The 26,726-nt window shown below is 38.5% G+C and overlaps 2 protein-coding genes across 2 annotated transcripts; both read right to left on the bottom strand.

The window, feature by feature from the left end:
* Window positions 1-227: 227 nt before the first annotated feature.
* On the bottom strand, window positions 228-1,304 carry LOC117296113 (histamine H2 receptor-like). The gene has a single exon (XM_033778985.1). The coding sequence runs from the start codon at window positions 1,302-1,304 to the stop codon at window positions 228-230; it is 1,077 nt and encodes a 358-aa protein (XP_033634876.1).
* Window positions 1,305-10,153: 8,849 nt separating this feature from the next.
* Window positions 10,154-18,130, bottom strand: LOC117295243 (sodium-dependent phosphate transport protein 2B-like). The gene is made up of 6 exons (XM_033777777.1): window positions 18,083-18,130; window positions 13,451-13,664; window positions 12,622-12,897; window positions 11,870-12,174; window positions 11,481-11,577; window positions 10,154-11,116 (listed from the first exon to the last, which is right to left on the bottom strand). The coding sequence occupies exons 1-6, from the start codon at window positions 18,095-18,097 to the stop codon at window positions 10,242-10,244; spliced, it is 1,782 nt and encodes a 593-aa protein (XP_033633668.1). The 5' UTR covers window positions 18,098-18,130; the 3' UTR covers window positions 10,154-10,241.
* Window positions 18,131-26,726: the final 8,596 nt, after the last annotated feature.

The following is a 26,726-nucleotide window of genomic DNA, read 5'->3' as shown; positions in this document are numbered from 1 at the left end:
AGCAGCGTCCGGGCGGACACAATTGCAAATGCAAAACCGTCCGGCGGACATAATTGCATATGCAATAATGTCTTCCGGATAGTACTGCATAGAGGACATAATTGCATCGACTCGACGTTTCGATCATTATGCTCTGATGTCTTCAGGAGTATGCTGCACTCTGTGGCTTGTTGCTGCTTTGTGCATGTTAAAACTGAATTCAGTTCATTGCATATTGGTAATTTAAGTCAGGTGGTACTGGGTTGAACGATCACAAATCTTATGTTGGGAGCGTAATGTGTGTTCTGCTCAGTACCGTCATAGACTACCCGTTGGTGTTCGGGTATTATTGCCGGCGGGTTATGGATGTAAAACAGCGCAGCGACCACTCGTCGAACGAACTGTAAAAAATCATGGAGCTTTTTCTTAAATGCAGAGCGAAAAGTTGCGTTCAATCCACAATAGATCCACGGGTTACTGGCGCAGTTGACGTACAGGAACGGTGCGAGGATCTTCCGCATGCCTTCAAGTCTCGTATCACTCGCGAGAATCGATGAGATTTGGGTAAAAGTGAAGGGGATCCAGGAAATAAAGAACACACCGAGAACGAGGGTGATGGTTCGAGTTGCTCGAAACTTCTCCACCTTTTTGCCCGTGAATCCTTGCGCAATGCGTAGCACGAGGGCGTGAATAATACTCCGGTGTCTACGAACGGCCTTCATTATTAGAATATACATCAGAATCATAGTGAGGAAAGTAGCCGCGAAGGCGGACGAAAGGAACATGATGACGAATGCGACTCCATTGACCCCCTGTGGCCAGCAGATCAGCTGGTGATCAGAAAATTGGTATTTCCCAACTCCCCAAAAGGGCATGACTGCAATGAAGACGGCTAAAATCCAGATAGTGATTGAGTACACTGCGGCTGTTTGAGTCGTGATCATATGAGTGTGTTTGAGTGGATAAATAATGGCGACGTAACGCTCGTAGCTCAGTGCCACCAAGGTGAAAGATGATCCAGAGATTGACAACACACGAAGAAAACCAGCCAACTGACAACCCGCATTGTAATCATTCACAGGGCTCATTGTCTCTGCATTGAGGGCGTGGTCGATGGTAAACGTCATAACCACGCCCCCTGTTAGGAAGTCAAGGGCGGCGAGGTTGGCCATTAGGAAATGGGCGGGTGACCTGAGCTGTCTGCTTTGGCCCAGTACGAGTAACGCGATCAGGTTCCCGACGGCTGTGAAAACCGTCAGAAATATCGTCAAAAAGAGTGGAATACTGCTAGCTACATCACCATCGTCCCCCTGCTGAGCCTGCATGTTGTCCGTATCGAGTGTATATAATACTGGATGGCGGGAAATTGTGAAGTCGGCAACTTCCTAGATGAAACCTCAGAGTGCAGTGTGAGACGTTCGGTGGACTGAGCAGATAGTTGAGAGACGACTGAACCAGGCACTTCAAGACGTTCTGACGTAGAGCTGCGAGCTAATCTTTAAGATGAGATGAAGTGAACTTAATAACGTTGCTGTTTATTAAAGACGAAAATTGAATGAATTCCTGTGGAGGTAGCTCGTCTTAAAAGCGACGATGTTGGGGTAAAAAGAGTTGACTCTCCCCGGTGGCTTGGAGCAGAGAATTTATAGTTTCTCTCTGAATTTCCCGAATAGCTCCCCTCCGCAGAGAATTTTCTGTCATTGTCTCCAAGAATTGTTTTCCTTTTCAAGAATCAGGCGAATACAAGAGGCATTGATGTGATAATTAAGGTTATTGTCTCCTCATTCCATGAGATGCCTCCCTCACCGCCTCACACAGAGCCAAATCTCAAAAGTCCTTTCACAACAAAATACCGAATGATTTCGTGTAACATGGCTGTTCGTAAATGAAAATAAAATGAAATAAGATTGTTGTTGTTATAAGGAAAGTAAACCCTAGGCCCGGCGGAGTACATAACAATGCCTCATCATGTGATACCTAAATTATTGACAAGGTAATACGACTGTTAACATCTCAAATTCAGAAACCAATTAAGTAGCGGGAGTCCGTTCAGGAATTCTTAATCATTGAAATTGTCTTCGCGGAGTAAATTACAAGAATTTGTGTGTGTATTTTTTTATGACGAAAAAAACCCAGTTACCATGGAAACAGGGACAGAGACCTACGCAGTTTGATAATTGTAAACAATGAGGATGGTTACGGAAACAAACAAAAGGAACAAAAGGAAATTTGAAAATATTTTCATGAGGAAAGGGAAGGACACACAAAAGGATGAGAGTCCATTTCACCTCGGCTTCAGCTTCGTTACGTGAATTAAAGAGGCGCATTGCCTTCAGTTTGGGCGCTTTGGGCTGTAAAAAGCGTCTGTTATGAAACGAAAAATGGTTGGAAAGATTTTCCAGAAGAAGAATGTAATGATTCAAAGAAGACGTCCTTTGAAGTCGTTCGATTTTTGTGTAACTTCATAACAGAACACGATCCGCTTTTTTGTAGAACCAATGTTTTGACTCCACAAAATGGCGGACCGTATGTTCTACTGATTGTATTGAAGAGGAAAATTTATGAGGTTTTCAATTGCCAGTTAATAATAATTACAACAGTTTGTTGGTGCTTTTGTGCATGAACAGTACTCTTAAAAATGACAAAGCGTCATTGCAAGCAGCATTATATGCCGAAATTTAAAGGCAATGCACCTACTTGTGATTTCTAAGTTTACCTATTGCATGATCCAAAACTTCTTTACTGTGTGGCTAAAAACATTGAAGAACATTATCATAACAGAAACGATATCGTAACTTTTTATTTTCTTTCTTTTTATTTTCTTTTTATTTGTGTATTTATTTTGCAGAATCAATTTTGTCCCACTCTCTGACCACATTGGTGTCCGGGGTTTGCAGAGTTGATTCTTATTAACGACTCCCTAGATTTTATAATCTAAAAATAATATTTGAGAGGCTAGTTATCCTTATAAGCAGCTGAGAAGCTGAGTGGCAAATAAAGCGGCTTCAAGGTGTTCGAGAAGCTTGCAAGCTTCCTTTGGCAACCAGCCACAACCAAAATAAGTTCACAACCGAACACTAAACTATAATTGCTTAATTTGACATGCGAGTATGCCACGCTAATGTATACATGTATAAGGCATACCTCAACAAAAATCACCCTAAATGCTAAATAGTCATCGAATTCTCGCAACATGAAGTTATTCGGCGACACTCACATTTTGTATAGTTCAGGGCCGGTTTTAGTCTGTATTTGCTGGTGGTTTACCGCATATCCATTCCTTTGACAACGTTCCAAAATGAGTCAAGAAACCAGACTCTATTACCTTCAAATCGTTGATTTACAGCTCACAAAAAAATATGAAAAAAATATGAAGAGCATTTTATTCCATTGTCGCAGAACGCAATCAAGAAGTGAAATAATTACAATTCACGAAGCGAGGTCAAGTGAAATTGTTTCACCGAGTGATTATAATCTTAAAATCGAAGCGAAAATAATACTTTTTTTATTGTTATAACCCTCACATACTTGTGACCTTGTCATTGATTGTTTTACAAATAAGACACACAAATCTCCCCCATACTCTGTTAATAATCCCCTTCAAAACAACATGGACGACTCGATAGACACCAACAATGTCGCCGTGACAATCTAGCCTTTGGGGCACTCGCGACGCTGCAAAGGGTACGTATTAAATTATCCATATTGGAATCCAATGTTTGGAGCGTAGCATCAGATTGAAAAATATAGGATGACAGGTGACATGTGTTCCACCAATCAGATGACAAAGATGTGTATGCTTGGTTACTTTCAAAGTCAATTCAAAATAGCCTTTGACACCCCCATTATAGTACCATTGCTGATTTCGTTGTCAGTAACTAGAACGTGTAGAAAAAAATATATCTTCGTCGGGGGTTTTTTATACTAAAAACGCGATGTTCAGTTTGATAAATTTGTTCACAAAAGGTTGGATGGTGTGTTTCGTAAAAACTAGACGATGGAAACGAATTTACCTTTTCAAAACCATAGAGTACTTGTCACTGTAATACGATTTGTCAACGGTAGGCCTACTTGATTATTGGTCATTCTCAACACATTACAAGAGGGACCCCCTTTTATTCAAAATTAAAAGAACATTGCTATCCGTCTCTAAATTTCTATGCCGTCGATTTCACAAAATTCTTCCTTAGGACTTAGGACGAGTCCCAACCCTACACTATAGCATGCAGACCTTAAGATTAATCTTAAGATAGGACGAGTTACTCGTCCTAACTCGAGTCGTAACTCTTTTGTGAAATCGACCCCTGGACTGGTAATAACGACGCTGATCAAACAATAAACAACAAACAATCAAGTAGAAAACATCTGACGTCATCTTGACGTCATCCAGTGACAACGCACTTCCTTTGGGCGCCCACGGGCGCTTTGGCGGTAAGGTCAAGTGCATTGTTGAATAGACGTGGCTTTCAAGAATTTTGCAGTTGTCAGTACGACTGCTTTTTGAAAACGCCGTATCTGAGTTTTCTCTCCCCTGTTGTCTCTTTGATTCTTTTGAAATTATTCACAAGAAAATTCCCTTTTGAATGGTTTATTCTCGACCTAATTTGTGACAGTGCGGCTTGGCACGACAATAAGTCACTCAGTCCCCTGTGTTGAGGGACAATAAGTCACTCAGTCACCTGTGTTGAGGGAGAGATTTGCTGCAAAGATGCCGCTATAATCACAAATAAATTTCAAGCTCTGAAATGAGCTATTTAGAAAAATACGATGTGTATGGACGAAACAAACGGCCAAGCAGTGTTGAAGCGCAGTGTTCGAGTGTTTTGGTCGGCATGTTCAATAGGCTGATGATGGTAAAAAAAATAGTGATTCATTTGCAGAAGTTCCCGAGGGTTGTTGTTTGCGATATGTGAACTTTGCTTGAAAATGAAGTGGTGTAGATTGTGTGATTACTGTACATCATGTCAGGTGTGGTTTGAAATAGTCTATCTTCACAAATCAATTTCTCAGCCAAAATGGCGCTTTTAGTCGACTGCACACTACTTGCTTGGGCCCCAATGGCAAATTTTAGTTGGCAAAGTTTGCATGGATAATATTGACGCATTTTGTGGGGCGGGTTGGGTTACTGTATGTCCACTTGCCTATTTCCCACCTGAACGTCCACAGTTTACTTGATCAATTTGCAAGAATATCATCGAAGCCATATCGACCTGTAGGCCTATATCACGCAAAGTCGACCTACTAGAACCAATATGTCGACTTGACCTGATAATATCTCGCCAAGACGACTTTGTGATTTAAACGTCTACTTGTCGAGTCTTCTTACTGAAACTTAGATGTCGACTTGGAGCTTCGTGCCATTCATAGCAAACACCTTTCTTTTACTGTGAAAATGCACTCATGGCGTCTTTTCAATAACTCTGAGCTATGAACAGACAAAGTCCGTCACAAACACATTATTAATTTTTTTTCGTTTAAACATCTTTGTTTTTGACTACCACATTGGCAATGGAATGTATTTGTCCCTACAGGAAAATCATGTTTGTATATAGGACTATACAAAAATAGATACGTAGACTTTTAAATTACAGATTGGGCCTAGTAGAATTGAAACCAATTCTTTGAATGACGATGAGGGATGATGCTGGTAATATAAAGTATTTCTATTATGGTTTATCTTTCTACAAGACTGAAGACAAAAGTTTCAATTCAAAGTTAAACTTCAAATAAAACACAAAGGTAGAACTTCTAAGCATGCATGATGCCTGGAGGCCTAAACATATCAACGGAAGGTATTTTGTCCTGTTCAATTGCTATTAATTGAATTCCATTGCTCATTTACGAATATCTATTTTTTGTCTCCTTCACTTAATAATTTAAGAAATCGACGTTATAATTTGTGAGTTTTTTTTAATACAGACGTATTGAATGTACCGAACAAAACATTATGTTTTGTTAATTCCGTCATACAGAGGTAAGGGCCCACGTCTATTGAAAACGAGTAACTTGATGTGTTTGGTATAATTATGGCAAACATTTAGCTAACGAATTGTCCGTTAAATTGTGTATTTGAAGGAAGTACATTCTGTACTAGATTGCAAGGACATCTTTTACACCTTTTTAAAACGTCGTCCGCGTACTTACGATACTTCGAATGTAACTTCGAAAAAATTGTTTGGGTTTCTACACAAAACTTTTCAACGTGGTCAGAGCCTTTTAATTGTTTTTCATTTTCGACCATGGAACCCTCTTTAACTGTTTTGCTTTTGCTTCTTATTTGCCGCTGCCCCCCCCCCCACCCCCACCCTCCCCCACCCCCACCCTCCCCCCACCCCTCCGCAAAATAGTTAATTTGGTTGGTATTAGCAGTTTGCACGCAGCTAACTCTCTGTTCTTAGTTTGTGTGAAAGAATCGTCTCTTGAATGTTTTCCATGAGTGTTTGTATTCAAATGAGCTTTCACATAATACTGACTAAGCAACTCGCAATGTGTGCCTGTTCTTCGTCTAAAGAGCAGTTTGTTAAAAAGGGAGAACTTTTATCAGAACAATGAACACCTCGCTCCAGAAACATTCTCATTATAACAGGTGATGGACCGGTAATCCAGTGCATTTAGACAACAGGTCTAGACATTATTTGGATTATGTTGATTTTGCGTTGTGGACTTTAATCCAGCTGTATGTTTTTCGGCACAGGCAGCACCTTTTCACTTGAAAGTAGGGAAGTTGTTTGTAATGAATGAATGTGATGTCGTCATAGTCACATACAAGCACAGCTCAGGTTAAGTTCATGTGTATCTTAAAACAGTCAGCTTTGTAAAAAGTTCTGAAATTATACGCCTCTCTCAATACATTGTACGTATGCATGACGTCATAGTTCTTACCCAAAATGAGGCCATGGGCGCACGTTCCCCATCACTTGCCGTGGCTGCGCCCATCGCCTCAGAGGCGTATAGTGTCATTATTAGTTTTGTGTGGCAGAGATAAGGGAGTACAGCATTTAAGGGAATTTTACCTTTGATGATACACAAGTGGAATTTCGCTCTTTCATGTTTTGAGAAAGATAATTAAATATTGCAGGATAAAGGATGTGTAGCTACATATCCTTTATCCTTATCTACGTAGGCCAACATGTACAGTACACTATAAAAGTTGCCAACTGTCACCGAATCATCAAAAAAGTCCATGAAAATAAACCTGTCCATGTTCTGATGAATAAATTTTGAAAAAAAATCCTGATTTTGGAAAATGTTTCCCTATTTGTTAAAGGGTCTAGGTACTTTTTTGTAAGACAAAAAAACACAATGTCCACAGATTTACATTAATTTTACACAGTTTGAAGATACTGATGGTAAAACAATGTCATGAAAATAATTTTCTTTTTTTATGACACGTATTTTTAAGACATTGTTTACTCATTTCACAAAAACTACAGCACCTCAGCAACTACACTGTATACATGTAATATTTTAAGGTTCGCTTTCCACTACCGTTATCCTCAAACGTTGTAAGTTTAATGTAAATCTGTGGGCATAGTGTTTTGTGTTACAAAAAGAACACAAAAACTGTACATGTACATGTATTATCTTCCCGATTGAACATTTCCCTGACTCCATGCTAGATTTCCTCGCCATCTTCCCGATTAAACATTTCCTTGACTCCATGCTAGATTTCCTCACCATCTTCCCGATTGAACATTTCCCTGACTCCATGCTAGATTTCCTCGCCACCATTGCTTCGTATAGTAGAACCAACATAGAAGACGTGACAAACGATAAGTCAATATTCGTTAGCTTTGTACTTTATACTTTTGCAAACTTCTTGACTAAATTATTCACGAGGAACGAAAATACTTTTATTGACTGTAAGACTATCGTTGACACATGGGAGGGGTTGAGTATGGCTTCCAAAGTCAGTAATTCCAATACATTTGTACTTTTGTTATAAATGAAACGTCGAGTTTGTTCTTCACAGGTTCTGTTTAGAACCACCAAAGCTCATAATTATACATGTAGAGAGAGTTATAACAGTAAATTGTGTCTCCTTAAAACAATAATGATTATATGAACAAATCAACCAAAAATTATGGACTAGTATATTTAAACAATACTTTATTCAACCAATAAACCAACATTAAAAAGTGCTCTGAATATCTTAAGAATTGAACAATAAAACAATCTACATGTATAAAGGAAATTATATACATGTAATGTGTAAACGCGAAAGGGCTGTTTAATTTTACAACACGAATTGAGCGGACAGTGTACGTATACATGCACATGTATAGAAATATTAATTTAGGGTGCAACCACGTGGTCTTGATAGCGGTTGAAGCATCTATGGACCAAACAATTTTTCAGTGGTATGAGACCATGATACGAATTATATCAACAAAAGCCTACAAAGTTTTATTGTCAGCTTACTGAATGCTCCGACGACCCTGTCGTCAAGTCTGTTTTTGTCAACTTGAAAAACCCCTTCTCGGTAAACAACATTCATGTTGCTTCATATGAATAAACAGGCACATGAGTATATGTAGGTCCTTTCAATGCATGTGAAAATATATTACTAAAATAATACTACTGTATTGTTTTTAAACAACTCCGAAAGCATAACGCATGCTCCAGTGACCCTGTCAAGTTTATTTTTGTCCACTTGACAAAGCCACTATGCGGTAAATAACATTCATGTTGCTTCATGATAATAAATGAGCAGGCACATCATGAGTAAAATGTACATGATGTACATGTATAGGTCTTTACATAATAGGCTTATGGTAGGTACATTTCGTGGTCTATTAAAAAGCTTAAATTGTGACTACATAATTTGAACAGCTTCGTCGAAGAGGAAGAACTATGCTTTATATTCTTTCATTGCCAATAAATGGCATGTTGTTGTGTTTCGGATCTGCATGGGTTCTTCTTGTTCATTATGAAAAGGAGCTGCAGAAAAATCCCAATTTAAAACTATAAATAAACATTATTATATAATATTGATGTATATAACTATCAGTATATAAACACACCCGTCACATTAAACTTGATACAGATAAAATACAACAACTGAAACATAAGTAAAGCTCGTTGCCGAAAAAAAAAAACGACCGGGCGATTTTTGAAAAAATAGAGCTGTACATTTACTGAATTAATGTTAATAGTCGCAGAATTCGAGTTGTCCCTGGCATAAATTATAAAATATATCCACTGTAAACCCAAGTCGTAATACCTACTCAGTCAGACATCGATCAAATAAGTTCTACTTTTGAATTTTTGCCCGTTCGTTTTTACTTTGATGAAATCCACGTCCAGAAAGGTAAATGCCAATCGAAAAATATATACCAAGGAAAAGGGGGAATTATTTGTACATGCTTCAGGTAACATAGCAAATGTTACCGCTACAGTCTGTGTATTTTCAAACTTTGTATTTTTCAAACTTTGTACTTTGAAAGTTGTGCTGCATTATAGTCAACTGACCTTTCACAGACCCAATATTTTAGTTACTTTCCTTTAAAAAAAAAAAGAATACTCATCATAAAAGTAAACTCATGGCATTTATGTTACTAATTAAATAGCACAGGGCCCACAAACATATTTCATTTAACACCGCTATTAAGCAGAATATTGTGCCCTTATCTGCTGAATTTTACTTTTCATTACATGTATTAACAAAGTGGAAATGTAGCAGCTGCAAGGTGTAGTGAATTTAGATCCGTAGCAAAATAGAAGAGATGCCTGCTAGACTTAAAGGAACACGTTGCCTTGGATCGGTCGAGTTGGTCTTTAAAAATAGAAGAGATGCCTGCTAGACTTAAAGGAGCACGTTGCCTTGGATCGGTCGAGTTGGTCTTTAAAAAACGTTTGTAACCGTTATGGTTAGAAAGATGTTGTAAAAGTAGAATACAATGATCCACACAAATTTGCTTCGAAATTGCGTGGTTTTCCTTTTACTTTACGAAATAACACGGTCGGCCATTTATGGGAGTCAAAAATTTGACTCCCACAAAATTATGGCCGACCGTCTTAGTCGCCGCGGTGAATTCAATTCAATTCAATTGTAAAAGGAAAACCACGCAATTTCGAATGATACTTGTGTGGATCATTATATTTTATTTTAAAAAAATCTATCTAACCATGCATTTGAAAACAAACGGTTCCAAAAAAATCTATCTAACCATGCATTTGAAAACAAACGGTTCCAAACACTTTTCAAAGACCAACTCGTCCAATCCAAGGCAACGTGTTCCTTTTAGAAATGCTCAATTGTCTTAGACTCCATTAAAGGCATAATTTTCAACTCCTTGGGCAGAATCTTCTTTTCCCTTTTTCTTAGCAAGATTCCTCTTTATGAAAGAGCAACTGAAGAGCCTGTCCAGGGGGTCTAAGGAATGCAGGCAAGACGGCAAGAACTCCCAGTTGTGGAGTTTCTTAGGGAGAACACGAGGCAGCTTCCTCTGGAGAATGTTAATGATTGAGACGACAACGATGAAGACGAAGAGCGGTATGCCAATGGCTAGCAGGTACACCACCCCAGCAATGGAAAGACCAAGAACAATGGCCGGAATGATTAAGAACATCGTGACAAGGTACAGCATAGCAAACCAACGGTAATCAGCCGTCGTGTTCCCGAGAATCTTCGCGAGAGTTACTGGTACCTTTCTCATGAAGGGGAGCGGATACCAGACTAAGATACCGGAGATGTTAAAGAAGAGATGACACAGGGCGATCTGGAGGGCATTGCGAAGCGATCCGCCTGACGTGGCTAACGCTGCGATCAAACCGGTCGCAGTGGTACCGATATTGGCGCCTAAGGTCAGTGGGTACATTCTCTCCAAACTGATGACTCCAATACCTACCAGTGGTGTGATGGCGGACGTAAAGATAGAACTGCTCTGAACAATGAAAGTCATTACAGCACCGACTAGGATCGCAACGTAGCCGGTCAGGAAAGACAGATACCCTGGGAAGTCAGCATTGATGAACTTCTGGATAAGGAGAGCGATGCTTCCTTTGAGCATGGAGTGAAGGAGTTTGACGATTGCAAAGAGACAGACGAAGAGGATGGTAATAGCCACAGCTAACATGATGAGACCAACTTCTGTATCTGTCATAGTAGTCTTGGCAAAGATGTGGTTGTACTTGCCTGTAACAAAACAACAACCAAGACAGTTTTACAAAATTGAAATGTACATAAACACTGTGTGTCAATAGGCATAAGAAACTACTTTTAGAAAGCCATACTTATTCACTGAAATGACTTCAAGACGACAAGTGAAAGGAGTTGTGATGTCATTTAGCCCCGAAACTTGCACGGATCCAATGTCAAAGCAAACACCCCCAACTTCAATACCAGTTTTTTGTGGCTGAATTATTTCAAGTGAGTGTAAAGATCATTATTTCCTTCACTCTACAGAATCGACTGGGCTAACGTGCGTTAACGAACACTTTGTGAAAACCAAATTAAACGTTCAAAGTTTGACGGACACAACAAGAAATTTCGGACTTACAAGTTTCTGTTAAGTTGGTAGAGCAGACTTTGAGGAGTCTGGCGTCCGAGATATTGAGAGTTCCTTCAGCAACCTTCGTGATCACACTTTTGTCAATCTGTCGGCAGAAAAGTATAAATACAAACGAATCGTTAGTTCGCTTTTGTGGATAAATATTCTTGTAAATAGACAAGACAAATCCCAAAGGAAAGTCCTTCACACCGAAATGAACCCACTCCAAAAACTCACCAAAGTAAAGCGCGCCCTCTATCGGGTTATCACGGCTACGTTACAAGTATGAGATAGTAACGTCTTGGTCCAAGACTAATTCGAAACCCTGTTCTCCATCCTAATTCAACCTCATTTCTTCTAACCAAGGAATCACAAAAATTTCAAGAAACAAAACTGACCTGTACGATGAGTTTAGTAAATGGTCCCGTAACAGCCTTCAAGATCTCAACTTCCACATCCTGCTCCATAAGGTCCAAACCACTCAAGATGCGATCTGTCATCAGCTCCAAGTAATGAGTAATAATCTCAATAGGGAAGAAGATTAAGACGGTCAGCCAGTTGAACATGTCATGGACGGTCGCACCACCGAAGGCCCGGCGAAACTCATTGCGTTCCTTGGCCTGACCAAGAGCCACGATGGTGTTGGTGACTGAGGTACCGATGTTAGCGCCCATCACGATTGGGATTGCCTGGCGGACTGGGACTGTGTGAGAAGGATGAAGAGGTTGATGAGAAACAAATACATACCACAGCTTGATTTCACCATCATTGCACAAAGCAATGCAATTCATTGCCAGAACAAATTTCAGTATTACCATAGTGATACATATGTAACATATCACACTTAACTTAGCAACTATGAGTGATTTGCAGTTCAATTTTAGCTCTTTGTATAATCCGGGAGATGTTGTACAACAATCAGGGGGATATTTAGAATTATATTCAACATAATAGGAACAAAGTTTCCACAATCAGGGAGAATTCCAAATCTGTTCATCAGATGTGGAAAGATTTGTTTATTTTAAAGAATAAGAAAGAAAAAAATCTTTTTGCTAGCAAATGAAAACCCAGCAACGAATCACTGCAAAAGATGGAGAAAAGCTGTTCGTACTACGTTACTCATTGAAAACATCATAACTTGTTAACTTACTGATGGCGGCAGACACCATGGCAACCACAATAGATGTGGATGTACTCGAGCTCTGGACCAGCACAGTCACCAGAACACCCATCATGAGACCACACACTGGATTACTGAGCAGGAAATGGTCGTTGAGTACATCACCAGCAGCAAGTCCTCCAAGCAAGCGGAAAGCTGAGCTCAGGAAATCCAAGGAGCAGATGAAGAAGTACATGAAGACGATTAGCAAGATGATCTTGACGATGAGGAAGAAGACGAACTTGACTCGTTGTTGGGTGTTAAGAGCTGTAAAGGCAGAAAAATATGAAGACATTTATTTATGAAGCAATAAAACTCACAACCAATAACCTTATAAGGGAGAGAACACAAGGGTGGAACCTTCAAGAAGTACATGTACTTTAAGTGTCGCCTGTCGTAACCAGGTTAGGCTTAGGCTACTTGTGGTGCTCAACACAAAGCATGGTGTACACCCCTCCCCCCCCCCCCATGCTTCCGGTTCCCGTGTGTGCTTATTATTATTATTACTATTACTATTACTATTACTATTACTATTACTATTACTATTACTATTACTATTACTATTACTATTACTATTACTATTACTATTACTATTACTATTACTATTACTATTACTACTACTACTACTACTACTACTACTACTACTATTACTATTACTATTACTATTACTATTACTATTACTATTACTATTACTATTACTATTACTATTACTATTACTATTACTATTACTATTACTATTACTATTACTATTACTATTACTATTACTATTACTATTACTATTACTATTATTATTATTATTATTATTATTATTAATACTTACATGCCCATTGTTGTTCCTCCCGTAACTCCGGTAAGACTGCGGCCCATGGATCATCATCCTCCATGGAAACACTCTCCAAATCCCCCTTAACCACCTTCTCTGGAACACGCTCGGCGTTCGTTGACGTCTCTTTCACTCCATCAATATCGGAGGTGTCTACTTGGATTTCGAGGGTAGAGACGGGCTTGGTATCCGACACAAGACTCGTTTCCATCTGCAACGACACATGTGAAACAATTGTTAATATATTTGAAGAAAATAATACATCATTAATTTCAGTTTATACCACATTGAAGAACTGGTTGCAAATGTTATCAATTTTACAGACTGTTTGTTATGCGTTTATAGCCGTGTAAAAATCAAATGAAAAATAATTCAATTAAATCAACAACAAATAAATCATCTTTTAAACTACGAACATTAAGTTTTCAAATTATACTTTTTCTTTCTAAGTATCTGACATGCCTGGGCATTTCCATTTGAAAAACTTGAACTCTATTGGAAACCTTTGAAGGGACACCAAGACCAAAAATCAAGGGTTCAATGTCTGTACTAAGATTCTTCAAAGTCACTTTTCCAAGAAAAGGGACACCGAAACTCAAGTTCATTCATAAATTGTCAGTCATTAAAATTATGAAAAATTTACTCTTAACTTCAACTCACTTGACCCGGCAATGAAACCACATTCTCCGTCAGTTTATGGTTTAAACCACAAGAAAGAAGAAAAAAACATCCGATGGGAACCTCAACCCCCCCTTGATTGCCAGCAATTGGGAATTCATCATTTATGTCTGCAGGACTCTAAATGATGTTTTGCCAGGACTTTTTTGGTTACCATTTTGACCTAAAAGCAAGGACTATAGGCGATCAATTTAAACGTATAGTCTGGGCCGGTTAATCAACTTATGGAGTCCACTGCAGGGGGGTGCAGCTCAACCGCAAATTCATGTTATTTTAACCTCCAATTTACCTTTAAAGTAAAAGTCAAAATAAAGTTGTTTAATGGATTCCTTCAGGGCATCCTAGTAAAATTGTAGTTCCCTCATTTAAAGGTTTAACTTGTGGATTTACACAATCATACATATGAATCACTTCGAAATATATGCCTACGAAATTATCTCCGAAAAAAAAATACTAACTTCAATTTCTTCAGCCCTTTCTCCCTCATTCAATGAAACCAAACCGAGGCTTGATGGTCAAAGCAGTCGGGCTCTCTTTTGTTATATCGATGAGCGGTGTTCATTTTCGCTGTATGTGCACAGGGAACGTGGCATGTCACACAGGTCTTTGCATTTATTGTTCCAACCAATAAGATCATCACAAATGCAAACAAGACCAAAGGCCCTCAGGTGGAAAAGAAACCCGTGGCAACCAACTGTGCGCAGAACGCAAAATTTACGTTATGGTTAACACATTTTGGAATAATTTTTCAGAATAACACTATATCAACAAGTCGTCAAAATTGAAGCTATGTTTTTACTAGCCTGTTTGTAATTTATTGTTTTGCTATACCCCCTTGTGTGGTGCAAAAAAAGGCCAACTAAAGTTAACACGCCATGCGTAGCAGCAGTTATTTATTTTGTTCATTGACTAGATAATGATTGATCGAGTGATGTGATGTTTGGCAAGAACTTGCAAAGAACAAAGACACACGCACACACTCCACCTGACTCCACCCATAAACTCTTAGAAATACAATCATGGACAAAGTTCGAGTGAGGAGGGTTTCCACAAACAAAATCAAAGTCTATATCCGTGGATTTCCTGTGAATTCCTTATTGACTATCTTCAGGCCAACTTTATACACGTACATGTACATAGATAGATGTTGCCTACAACTCAAGGACTGTTTATTAGTTTTTGTTCGTGGGTTCGTATCCCACCTGGCATGCTTTACATAAACTTCGTGTCTTCACTTCAAGGATTTTAATATTTATACAGTAAATGTTGTTTGTAAAGTAAACGCGAGGAAATATAATGTTGCATGTACATGTGTTACCACAGCACGATATTTAATCAATATTATTATAAATGTACACAATAGTATTGAGTAGACAACTGTGTACATAATTATTGCTGGTATATGATTTTCATTTCATAGAATCTGAACAATAGTTGTCTGGAACATACATTTTGTTATTTAATCAATATTATCATAAATGTACACAATAGTATTGAGTAGACAACTGTGTACATAATTCTGGCTGGTATATGATTTTCATTTCATAAAATCTGAACAATAGTTGTCTGGAACATACATTTTCTTATCTATGGTTACACATTGCTCCTTGAGGACACAAATCAAAAACCTTCAAGAAGGCTGTTTTCACTTGTATTAAATTGTTGGTCAATTTATAACCAAACATTCATAGCAATGGGTCCCGAGGCCTAGGCCTGTATGCTTTGTTGTTGAAACGGCAAGGACACCAAGGATGATTTTCTCCTCGGTTAAGGGCAATCTATGAGGAAACTATAAATTTTGACTGGATCATTTCAAGTGCACCACCAAGGCAATGACTGGGAGGCAATCGTCTTTTTGCCTCGGTAAAGTAGCAGGCCTGGAGGCCCACAATAAAATTGTATCTGACCATGGAGCAATAAACTCTAGTTTATTGCTCCATGATCTGACATAGTAATTCTACTTAGCATACTTGCCGACCACTGGCAAGGCACGTGAGTTAACATGTGATCGCCGAGACACAAAAGGCCTTTATGAGTTTATAAGTGTGCATAACAGACAGTCACGGTTGACTGATCAGATATCCTAAACCACATAATACCGTAAGAAAAGGAAAACAGATGGGGTAATAACATACTGGTTTCTTCCTCCATGGTTGAACCTAGTTTCTTCATTCGTCCATGGTTGAATGGAGATGCTGGGGGCAATATTGTGCGGTTTTTCCGGAAGTAGGCAGTCAAGTCCAAGGGTCCTACTAAAAGCCGACAACTCGCCGACAACTCCGACAACAAGTCGAGAGCGCCGACAACTCGCCGCCAACAAGTTTTAATTACCTCGAAAATTGCCAATATACCATAGATGTATTAGAACTATATGTGTTCTGTAATATAAACATAAATTTAATGGAAAAACTTCACGAAAAGTGTGAATTTTTAACCAGAAAAAAAACTGAACGTTTACGGAAAACGGTCGGACGCCATCTTGGCTTAAAATCGTGTTCGGACCAGTCCATTATGATGCGGGTGAGTCAGACTTAGCAATAGAGGGCGGGCGTCATGCACTGTGCACACTGCAGTGAAGGTCTTCACATGAAGCCCGCCCTCTGTTGTTGACAAGTGCTAAATCTACCCGTATCATAATGGTCTGGTCCAAACACGGTTTTTAAGCCAAGATGGCGTCCGACCGCTTTTCGTGCAAGTGAAGTTTTTTTCTGGTTAAAAATTCACACTTTTTGTGAAGTTTTTCCATTAACTTTATGTTTATATTACAGAACACATATAGTTCTAATACATCTATGGTTTATTGGCCATTTTTGAGGTAATTAAAACTTGTTGGCGGCGAGTTGTCGGCGCTCTGGACTTGTTGTCGGCGTTGTCGGCGAGTTGTCGGCTTTTAGTAGGACCGAAGTCCAACAAAGAAAGTGATGGAGGGAAATCTAAATAATGACACACTTGCTTTTTTAACCACGGACGAACAATTGTATTTATACCACCATGCCTTAAACCCCACAAGCCATCCTAACATATGCCCCATGTATAGTCTTTCAATTAATACACACCATAACAAATTGAACTCAGTAGATGAAAGAATATCACTGAAATATAACATATTCTAATAAATTGCGACAAAAGTTGGCATAGTTCAACATAAATATAGCATAAAATAGTAATAAACAAAAAATTCGTAGTTTTTTCTTAATTTAATATCAACTTCAACTACAGGTGCTAACTATGTACTACAACGGGGTTTCAATTTAAGTAAGTATTATTTTAAACTTATTCTGTTGTAGGCTATTTACAAATGGATACATTCCACTCATGCAATATGTCGTACATTTTGCCATGATTGAGTTTCAATGAATAAACAATGGCAATCTATCCCCTCCTCATCATTTCAATATTTTGAAAACAACATTCACAAAAACATCCATTTGTAAAAAAAAAAAAAAAAAAAAAAAAATGAACTTGAACTTGAACGGCCTATTATTACATCACATGGTGGCACCTTTAACACAAGTTGCCTTTTTCTGCAAATGGAATTTCTGGAAAACTCGTGTACATGTATTTTGACAAGTTTTAAGCGGGAACTATATAGTCGTAGAATGCCAACCAATTTAGCTGTCTGGTTCCTCCTTGGGCTGACCTTCAAGACATGTCATCTCCCACTTCCAGACGCAATAAAAAGGGGGAGATTTCCGTATCCGGTCACCACTCTTTCATTATGACAAAAATACATATTTAACCCAAATGAGATGATATTGTTCGTAAAAATTTGTGAAAAAGTGGTGGCGGGATTCGACAAATTTTTCGATACTGTGTTCAAATTTATCAATAGTGTGCATACTATTACCAAACCAAACAATGAGGTTTAATCAATAGAGACAGGACCACTATTGTAAATACACTAGTAAGAACTTCATTTCAAATACAATATTGTCAAAAACATGTACTTACAATTGAACCTGACATCTTGGTAGAGAAGATGAACTCCAAAACGCCAACTTTCCAATAAAATGTGCCCAGAGTCTCAAACTCCCCAATTTTATAGCGTCTCAAAACGCGCGCACATAATAGGCTGTCGAGTTTGTGGCAGTTCCATTCTGTTGAAGGTGGGGATAGTATCAGACAAATAGCTGGCAGCGGGGGAGAGGGGTCGCAAACTTGATCTTGGATCGATAATGGATATTCGAAGTCAACACAACAAATTCGCAACCTGTGGATGTTTTTTCAAAGCAACCATTCAAGAATTTCGTTAAAGAAAATTGTTTGGGTTCCCTGTTTCAAAAATGGACTCGTCTGGTCGCATGCTTTCAGGGGATGTTCCCCCATGGAATCGCCCCCCCTATGCTGTTTAGAGATCACAACACAAAGGGTTATTGTTGACACAAACCAGTTGCTTGCGGAATTGCACTACAGTACCCGGATCAGCTAGCCAATTCTATCCGGCTACTTCACCTTTGGAACGTTTATATCAAACTTGAAGAAGAAAAAAAATGAAAAATTATATGAACAATAAGTCTACGATAATAAGTTTTTCACAATGCTGCAACATTCTGGCGTTTTGACAAAATCTTGATTTGTTAAGAGTGCACTCAGTCACCAGAAAAGAATTTGGAAAGATTAAACGTTCCTGAAACACGGCCGACATCCGGATTTGCATTAGTCAAACTTGAAGTTCACACAGTAATTAATAACCAGTTGTATACAAATAAGTTGTTACCAATTATGTGTGATTCTCATTTTGTTTGACGGCTTACTTGTTTTGTCTTCTTTGTTTGAACAAAAAATGTGAAATTCAAAACCACACGTGGACATTTACAAGACATGAGTCTAAAACAAAAAAAGCTGAACCGTTAGGCCTAGGGCCCATTAGGTTTCTCGACAACGTACATGTAGAACTGTAACATCACAAGCAGTTTTCTTAAAATTTGTAAATGGAATCATTGGAGCAATGTCTCGTCGCTTAGTAACTGACCACTTGTAATACAGCCCGTTACCGTTAGCAGGTTGCTCAGCTTCTACAAACAATAAAGCGGAATTTGGCAAACATGTAATGCCAAGCCTTGATATAAGCTTCTGCATGCAACATATTCTGTATGAAGGCATAATGTAAAGAACATGTTGTCCTCCATGGTTGTACGGATAAACGCACTTTTTGAAAATTTAATAACCACGGTATGCCTACACCATATGAAATAATTTAGACTGAAAGATGAAATAAAACCTCCAACATCAGCCTGTTTCACAATTTTGAACAAAATGGTTTGTTTTAGCATAGATGGTTCAAGAGCACAGCGCACTTCACAGTTGTCCACTACGGGTGTATCGCCGAAAACAAATCCTTTGCCAAACTGGTTCATATTTCAAAAACTTATTTAATCGGACCTAACGGGCTGTCCTTTTCCTCTGGAGGAAACAAGAAATAATATAAAACCCACTTCGAGGTTTACAGTCATTCAAAGTTCCGGAATACACCACGTGCCTAAACCATGCGACTGGCAGGTGAAAACATCCCCGTCGCTGCTCGGTTATAAAGTGTGCATGTGATGTTCACGCAACTCTGCTCCTTTGTTACAAGTTACACCAACAACATGAACACAACAGGAGCAATCGGTATTGTTTACAAACCATAGCCGGTGCTTACCGGTGCTTGCCGGTGCTTGCCGGTTGTATAGGCAAGTTTCCTCAGTAAGCTGTACCAAGATATTGGGACTTGGTCGCCTAATCAATGAGAAAACAGTCAAGGGCTTTGGGATTAAACAGCTCATTGACCCTACTTTTCAGAATATGTTACTCAATGTTAACCGTTAGTCCAAAAAAAAATCGAAAGTGTGGTGGTTAGGGTCAAAAGAAACAACCGAAATAAAAGTCAGTTTGTATACTAAACTTGACTTAAAAGAAAAAATACACAGCTGGTCAGGATCGTCGATTTCATTCATTCGATTTCAACAGAAAGCTACAGATGCTGGAGACCTTTCATCTAAAGTAAATCTGGTTCATTGAGACATTACTTTGCTCTTCAGTGTATGATATCTTATGAAGCCGTTCAATTTCGGATGGGTTGGTCGAACCATTTTTTTTTTTATTTTTTTTTATTGTTTTACTATAATATGAATGGACTGGTCCTTAGGGCGTATGTCAGAGAAATGACAAAGTAATTGGTATTTATCAACTTATTCATGTACAAATATCCAGGCGAGGTCCATGATCATTTAAAAGAGGCCGAGCCGGCTATAGGGGTACATACCAATAGTCCGTGCCAATACCCACATGTTTCAACTGTATCATGTGACATGCCCAAGTTTGATCCGTGTCGATCCGGACAACGATTCATAAGTAAAAATCAACAAAACAATCGGTACTTAGCAAGCTGTAACGGACGACTTCAACCTGTGTACTCCTATTACTAATCCACGTGTGGGTGCAGGCGGGGGAGGGGGATCTATTTTTTTTTTTTTTTTATGTTGAGACCCCATGTTCAGTTTGGTTGGTTCATGGAGCTATTAAAAGGTTTGATACGCGACAAAGTTTGTTCCTTGTGCTCGGCATCGATGTATAAAGTTAAAGACACTGGACACTATTGTTAATTGTCAAGGACTTGGTGTATCTCAACATATGCATGAAATAGCAAACTTGTGAAAATTTGAGCTCAATCGGTCGTCGAAGTTGAGAAATAATGATTTCGAGACCTCAAGTTCTAAATCTGAGGTCTCGAAATCAAATTCGAAATCAAATTCGTGGAAAATTACTTCTTTCTCGAAAACTACATTACTTCAGAGGGAGCCGTTTCTCACAATGTTTTATACTATCAACCTCTCCCCATTACTCGTTACCAATTAAGGTTTTATGCTAATAAATATTTTTATGAGTAGTTACCAAAAGTGTCCACTGTCTTTAACTGCAAGGGTTCCGGTTGAGACAAATCATAGTCAAAGCATAGACAGCTAAGACTAGGGAGGGGTGTGGTTCAATGCGCAATTTATATGCCTACCCTCAGGAGGAGGTTTCTGCACAATATAAAAATGATGATGAAATAATTGTTGAAGACAACTTGCATTGCTACCATGCGCTAACCCCCTTCCGTATGACTGATGTAGAAACCCATTTCTAACTGGGTTTAAACTATAGATCGCATTTGACACGTAACCTGTTTTCCCTTAAGTTTTCAAAATGAGATGTTGTCTTTTTTCCCCTCGTACAATTATCGGAATGTGGCTTTCAAGCATTTTTCTGGTAAAAGTTTTTCGGTAATCAGGGGTGAAAATATCGAATAAAAATCAGCAGTTGTTGCAAAATGTTGGGACAAGCTCTTTAGTATAACAAACGCACAGTTGGTCAGCATTTTGTTCTTATTCCTTCCCTGTTGCTCCACTCTCCCCCTTTCCCCTTTGTTTGCTTTCAATCCACACCCCCACCCCTTGGATCCGCGCAAGTATCTTTATTCTAATACAATCAAAATTATTCGTCCAAACAGCACCCACCTCCTTGAAAACGGAACCCAAAGGTTTTGATTTGTTTTCCCCTAGAGACCATGAACTTGTCATGAACAGCTATAGTGAGCTTTGGATCACTTGGTTCCAACTTGACTATGTGTTCATGTCCTGATAGTGTTATTGTTTTTGTGCAACATAAAAACATTTAACAACTAGTTTTGATTTATGCTCAAGAAGGCCCTATATACTTGTATCCAGATTAACTGTTAACTTTTTGGTTTAAATCGTTCTCTTTAAATTGTTGCCTATTTTAGTTCAGCGTTTATTGCTGTGTGTTTTTTAAGTGGAGACTGAAGACATTCCCATGGAACAATACAGTGCTATTGCACAGAATTGCATTGTATTTTTGGAGCCTTATAACCGAAGGCAATTGTCATGATATAAACCATGAGAAAAACAACAATTACTAATCTAAAAAGGAAATACTAAACGTTTTTTACGTGTGGTGTTCTTTTTTATTCAATGCTTGCCGTTCACATTATCTTTTGTCAAAACGATTTTCTTTCCCGCGCTCACACTTTCCCACTCTTTCTTTACAATCATAGGTCCTCTATTATTCACATGGTAGACGAAAACAACATTTCGAGACAGACTGTGGGATTTCCGTCGCAATGTCGCAAGTAGACATTTTGTTTCGGTCGGGGCCGCAGGCGGGAAAAAAATACAATTAGCCCGGAGTGGGCCTTGCCGTTTCCAAGAGAACTTATTTGCATCAAGCTATACATAAAATCATAATACATTTTAGTTGATGCAGACTTACTGAACAATGTAATTAAAGGAACACGTTGCCTTGGATCGGTCGAGTTGGTCTTTGAAAAGCGTTTGTAACCGTCTGTTATAAAATGCAAATAGAAAGATGTTGTAAAAGTAGAATACAATGATCCACACAAACATGCCTCGAAATTGCACGGTTTTCCTTTTACCTCGTCGACTAACACGGTCGGTCATTTATGGGAGTCAAATTTTTGACTCCCATAAATGGCCGACCGTGTTAGTTCGCACAGTAAAGGGAAAAACACGCAATTGCGGGGCAAATTTGTGTGGATCATTGTATTCTACTTTTAAAACATCTTTCCAACCATATGCATTTTGAAAAAACGGTTACAAACGTTTTTTATAGACCAACTCGTCCGATCCAAGGCAACGTGTTCCTTAAATGCATCTTCCAAACTGGGCTCGATTTCATGGCTGCTTTGTATTGGGTCATTCCATGTCAGACCAACGCACTTTTTTACCTCATGTCTTCCGATTTTGATAAAAATTGCTGTGCTTGTAGGTCCTAATGAGAAATGAATGCACACCAATTTTCAGCCCGATCGGATTTTCCATGTGGTCAGGGCAGAAACCACTAAAATGTGACATTTTTAGGGTAAAATTTTTAGGGTGAAACAGTTGGGCTCTTCAACATTTACAAGTTTATGACTATTTTTGTACAAGTCACTATGATCTTTTATATGTTATCGTGACCTTTGACCCAATTTTTGAAATAATGCATAATTCCAAAAGGTAATGAAATGAAAATCACTTGATAGAGCATGTCATCCTCTATCAGAATCCACTAAGAAACAACTGGGCTCTTCAAATTTTACAAGTTTAAGACTATTTTTGTACAGTTGGTAGGTTACAAATTAGTCAGTTTATACATGTACTTTACTTTATAAATAAATAAAAATAAAAAACTTTCCAAAGTTACTAAAATTGTTATTGGTTTGGGATTTGTTCATGTTGAGGGCTGATGTGGTCTAACCAGAATCATACTTTAAAATACCAGCAGTGACGCACCCAGGATTTAATTTGGGTTGTGGGTGGAGGGGGGTGGGGGGGCTTTTTTCCGAAACAAAATTCTTTCCAAGATGATAAACAAAAAATGTCACCATGCTGCAACTCTGACTTCATCGGAAGGTTAGCATGCCTTTTCGTGTGCTATACGGTTAAATGGAAATCGCACAGTTAGCACAAAATCTGCTGCTGAGCAGCTCTATTAAAATGGGCACTGAAGTCAGAGTTGCAGCATGGTGAACAAATTGTTCTTGAGGATTTCTCAGAAAGTTACTATGCATTAATCTGTTGTTCAACATTCATCACAGGGGGTTAAAGTAAGACTGCATAAGTTTGTGATCTACTGAAGAAAGGCAGACAGCTTCTCCATCTCAACCTTGATGTAATCCGAAAGGGGGGGGGCGATGGGTCTGGGGGATTGATTCCAGCCCCTCCAAGGTATTCAAGTTGTTTGTTTGATTTGTTTTGATTTTTTGTTTTACAATCTTCGAAAGAAATTTTTTGGGAAAATATGGCCCACCCCCAAAAAATAATAAATCCTGGGTGTGTCACTGCTGATAGTTTAAATTCTGATTCTAGTTAAACCACATCAGCCCTCAACAAGAAACAAATCGCAAACCATGAACACTTTAAGTAACTTTAGAAACAGAAGAGTGAGGTTTGTTATGTAAAGTATATAAATTGACTAGTTTGTGACCTAACAACTGTACAAAAATGGTAATAAAATTGTAAATTTTGAAGAGCCCAGTTGTTTCTTGGTTGATTGTGATAGAGGAAAACATGTTCTATCAAGTGATTTTTATTTTGTTGATTTTTGGAATGATGCATTGTTTCACAAATCAGGTCAAAGGTCACGATAACATATTAAAGATCACGGTACTTGTACAAAAATAGTCATAAAGTTGTAAATTTTGAAGAGCCCAACTGTTTCTTAGTGGATTCTGATAGAGGAAGACATGCTCTATCAAGAGATTTTTTTTCATTGATTTTTGGAATGATACATTATTTCAAAAACTGGGTCAAAGGTCACGATAACATATTAAAGATTACAGTGACCTACATTTCAGAAAAATTATTTTTGACAAAAGAACTGATTTGAGCATGCAATTTTCATCATTTTGATACCAAATTTGCATATATGTGATGAGAATTGACATGGTTATGACATATTTTTACCCAAAAAGTGGTATTTTACCCTAAAAATGTCAGATTTTAGTGGTTTCTGCCCTGACCACATGGTAAGTCTGATCGGGCTAAAAATTGCTGTGCATTCATTGCACATAAGGACCTACAATCGCAGCAATTTTTATCAAAATCGGAAGACATGAGGTAAAAAAGTGCGTTGGTCTGACATGGAATGACCCATTGTGACATCACATTTTGATTTGCAGTAAGATTGATACACAGTTTGGATCAATCGCTCTGTATAAAATCGTCCCCAAGTTTGCACATTTACATTATTGACAATAATTAAACCGACAAAATGAAAATAAAAACGCAATTACAATGACCGAGAAAGACTGTGAAACCGCATAGTAAGTAAACTTCAGTAAGTATAGACGTTTGTGAAGTGATATACAAACTCCAGAACGAGGGGCATGCTTGTAGCTAACGCTACAACTTCTTTTAGGACAAAACCCCCCAAACAGGGTGTAACAATGAATGAAGAAATAAAATATTGTGTGGCGTATAGATCACTATGAATGATCATTGTAACTGATAGTATTTGTAGATCTTCTTCTTTTTGAGGTGGGTTGTGGACATCAAGAAGTACCCGTGTGCACGAAAGTTGTTGTCCCCCTTCAAATAACCTTTTTACGCCATTGCCTTTTCCGGTAACTTGTCGGCTCACTAAAACAAAATGCCGGCTGTTAATAAAGAATTCTGTGTTCACGGTAATGGGGGAAAGTAAATATAATTTCTGGCTTTGAAAATGTTGAGAACTTTGAATGAACTTTGTACTTTGTATAGCGTTGTGAAACATTAAAGATGCTATGTCAGATTTTTGGCCGATTTGACCTAAACATTTTGATTTAAAATTCAATAGGTATTTTGATGGGGGTCGAGAAAGTTACAAGCTTTCATTTGAGCCATTGCTCAAAAAAGTCCGCCAATTGTTAGTAGCAGTGAAATAAAGTGCTCAAAATTAGTTTTTGTCGGGATCCCGACAATATTATATCACGTGACCAATTCTTATGTGTTTTTTGTCATTAAAAGTAAAAGTTAAACTTGTTTTCGTTAGAGCGGGTGATAACCTTTGAAATACCATTCACTCAAAAAAATATATTTTTTAATGTTTGGGGCCAAAAATCTGACACAGCCTCTTTAATGTGTGGAGAGAGTTTCGGGAGACCATGACCACGTGGCTCTAGAGTTTGCGTGTAGGCCTATACGCTCATCAGTCCCTGGTCCCCGTACCTTGGAAGAGTTCATACAGGTTGAATTTGCCAAAATATCAAGTAATGTTTTAAGTACATTCAATAAGTGAGTTCAATTTGAGGTCGAGTTTGTTCTTTTCCCCTGTCGATAACGAGGAGGGGAGACCCCACGCTGTGTCCACCGCACTTTGCATAAAACCGCAGATTAATGGAAGACGGTGCCTACCTATGTGATTTTTATTTGAGCCTCAACATCCATATAATTACATGAGAGAAACATTGTAATAGGTAAGGTTTCTCGGAATTGTTTTTGGTCCAAAGCTAAATTCCCATTTCCCCTTCTTGGTTTAGCAGAAAAACTGTGAAGTGAAAGGTATGACATTGGTTGATGCAGTGTAACTGTTCTTAAAGGCAGTGGACACTATTGGTAATTACTCAAAATAATTATTATCATAAAACCTTTCTTGGTGACGAGTAATGGGGAGAGGTTGATAGTATAAAACCTTGTGAGAAACAGCTCCCTCTGAAGTGCCATAGTTTTCGAGAAAGAAGTAATTTTCCACGAAGTTGATTTCAAGACCTCAAGTTTAGAACTTGAGGTCTCGAAATCAACCATCTAAACGCACAGAACTTCGTGGGACAAGGGTGTTTTTTCTTTCATTATTATCTCGCAACTTTGATGACCGATTGAGTTCAAATTTTCAAAGGTTTGTTATTTTATGCATATGTTGAGATACACCAACTGTGAAGGCTAGTCTTTGACAATTACCAATAGTGTCCACTGGCTTTAATACGGTGCACCGTCAGGTAGCATGTGGCCCGCACCGTATATAGGCTCGACGTCTGGCCAATCGCATACGTACGGAGCTCTTTGGCTGCCATTTTAAACCACTGTCCACATTTACCAGACATGTATTTCGCCAAGTTGAATCACTGATACTAAAGCTC

This window comes from Asterias rubens, chromosome 10, assembly GCF_902459465.1.
Source record: "Asterias rubens chromosome 10, eAstRub1.3, whole genome shotgun sequence".
Taxonomy (NCBI): domain Eukaryota; kingdom Metazoa; phylum Echinodermata; class Asteroidea; order Forcipulatida; family Asteriidae; genus Asterias; species Asterias rubens.
The sequence above is the reverse complement of the archived record's forward strand: the minus strand, read 5'-3'. Positions and strand labels throughout refer to the sequence as shown.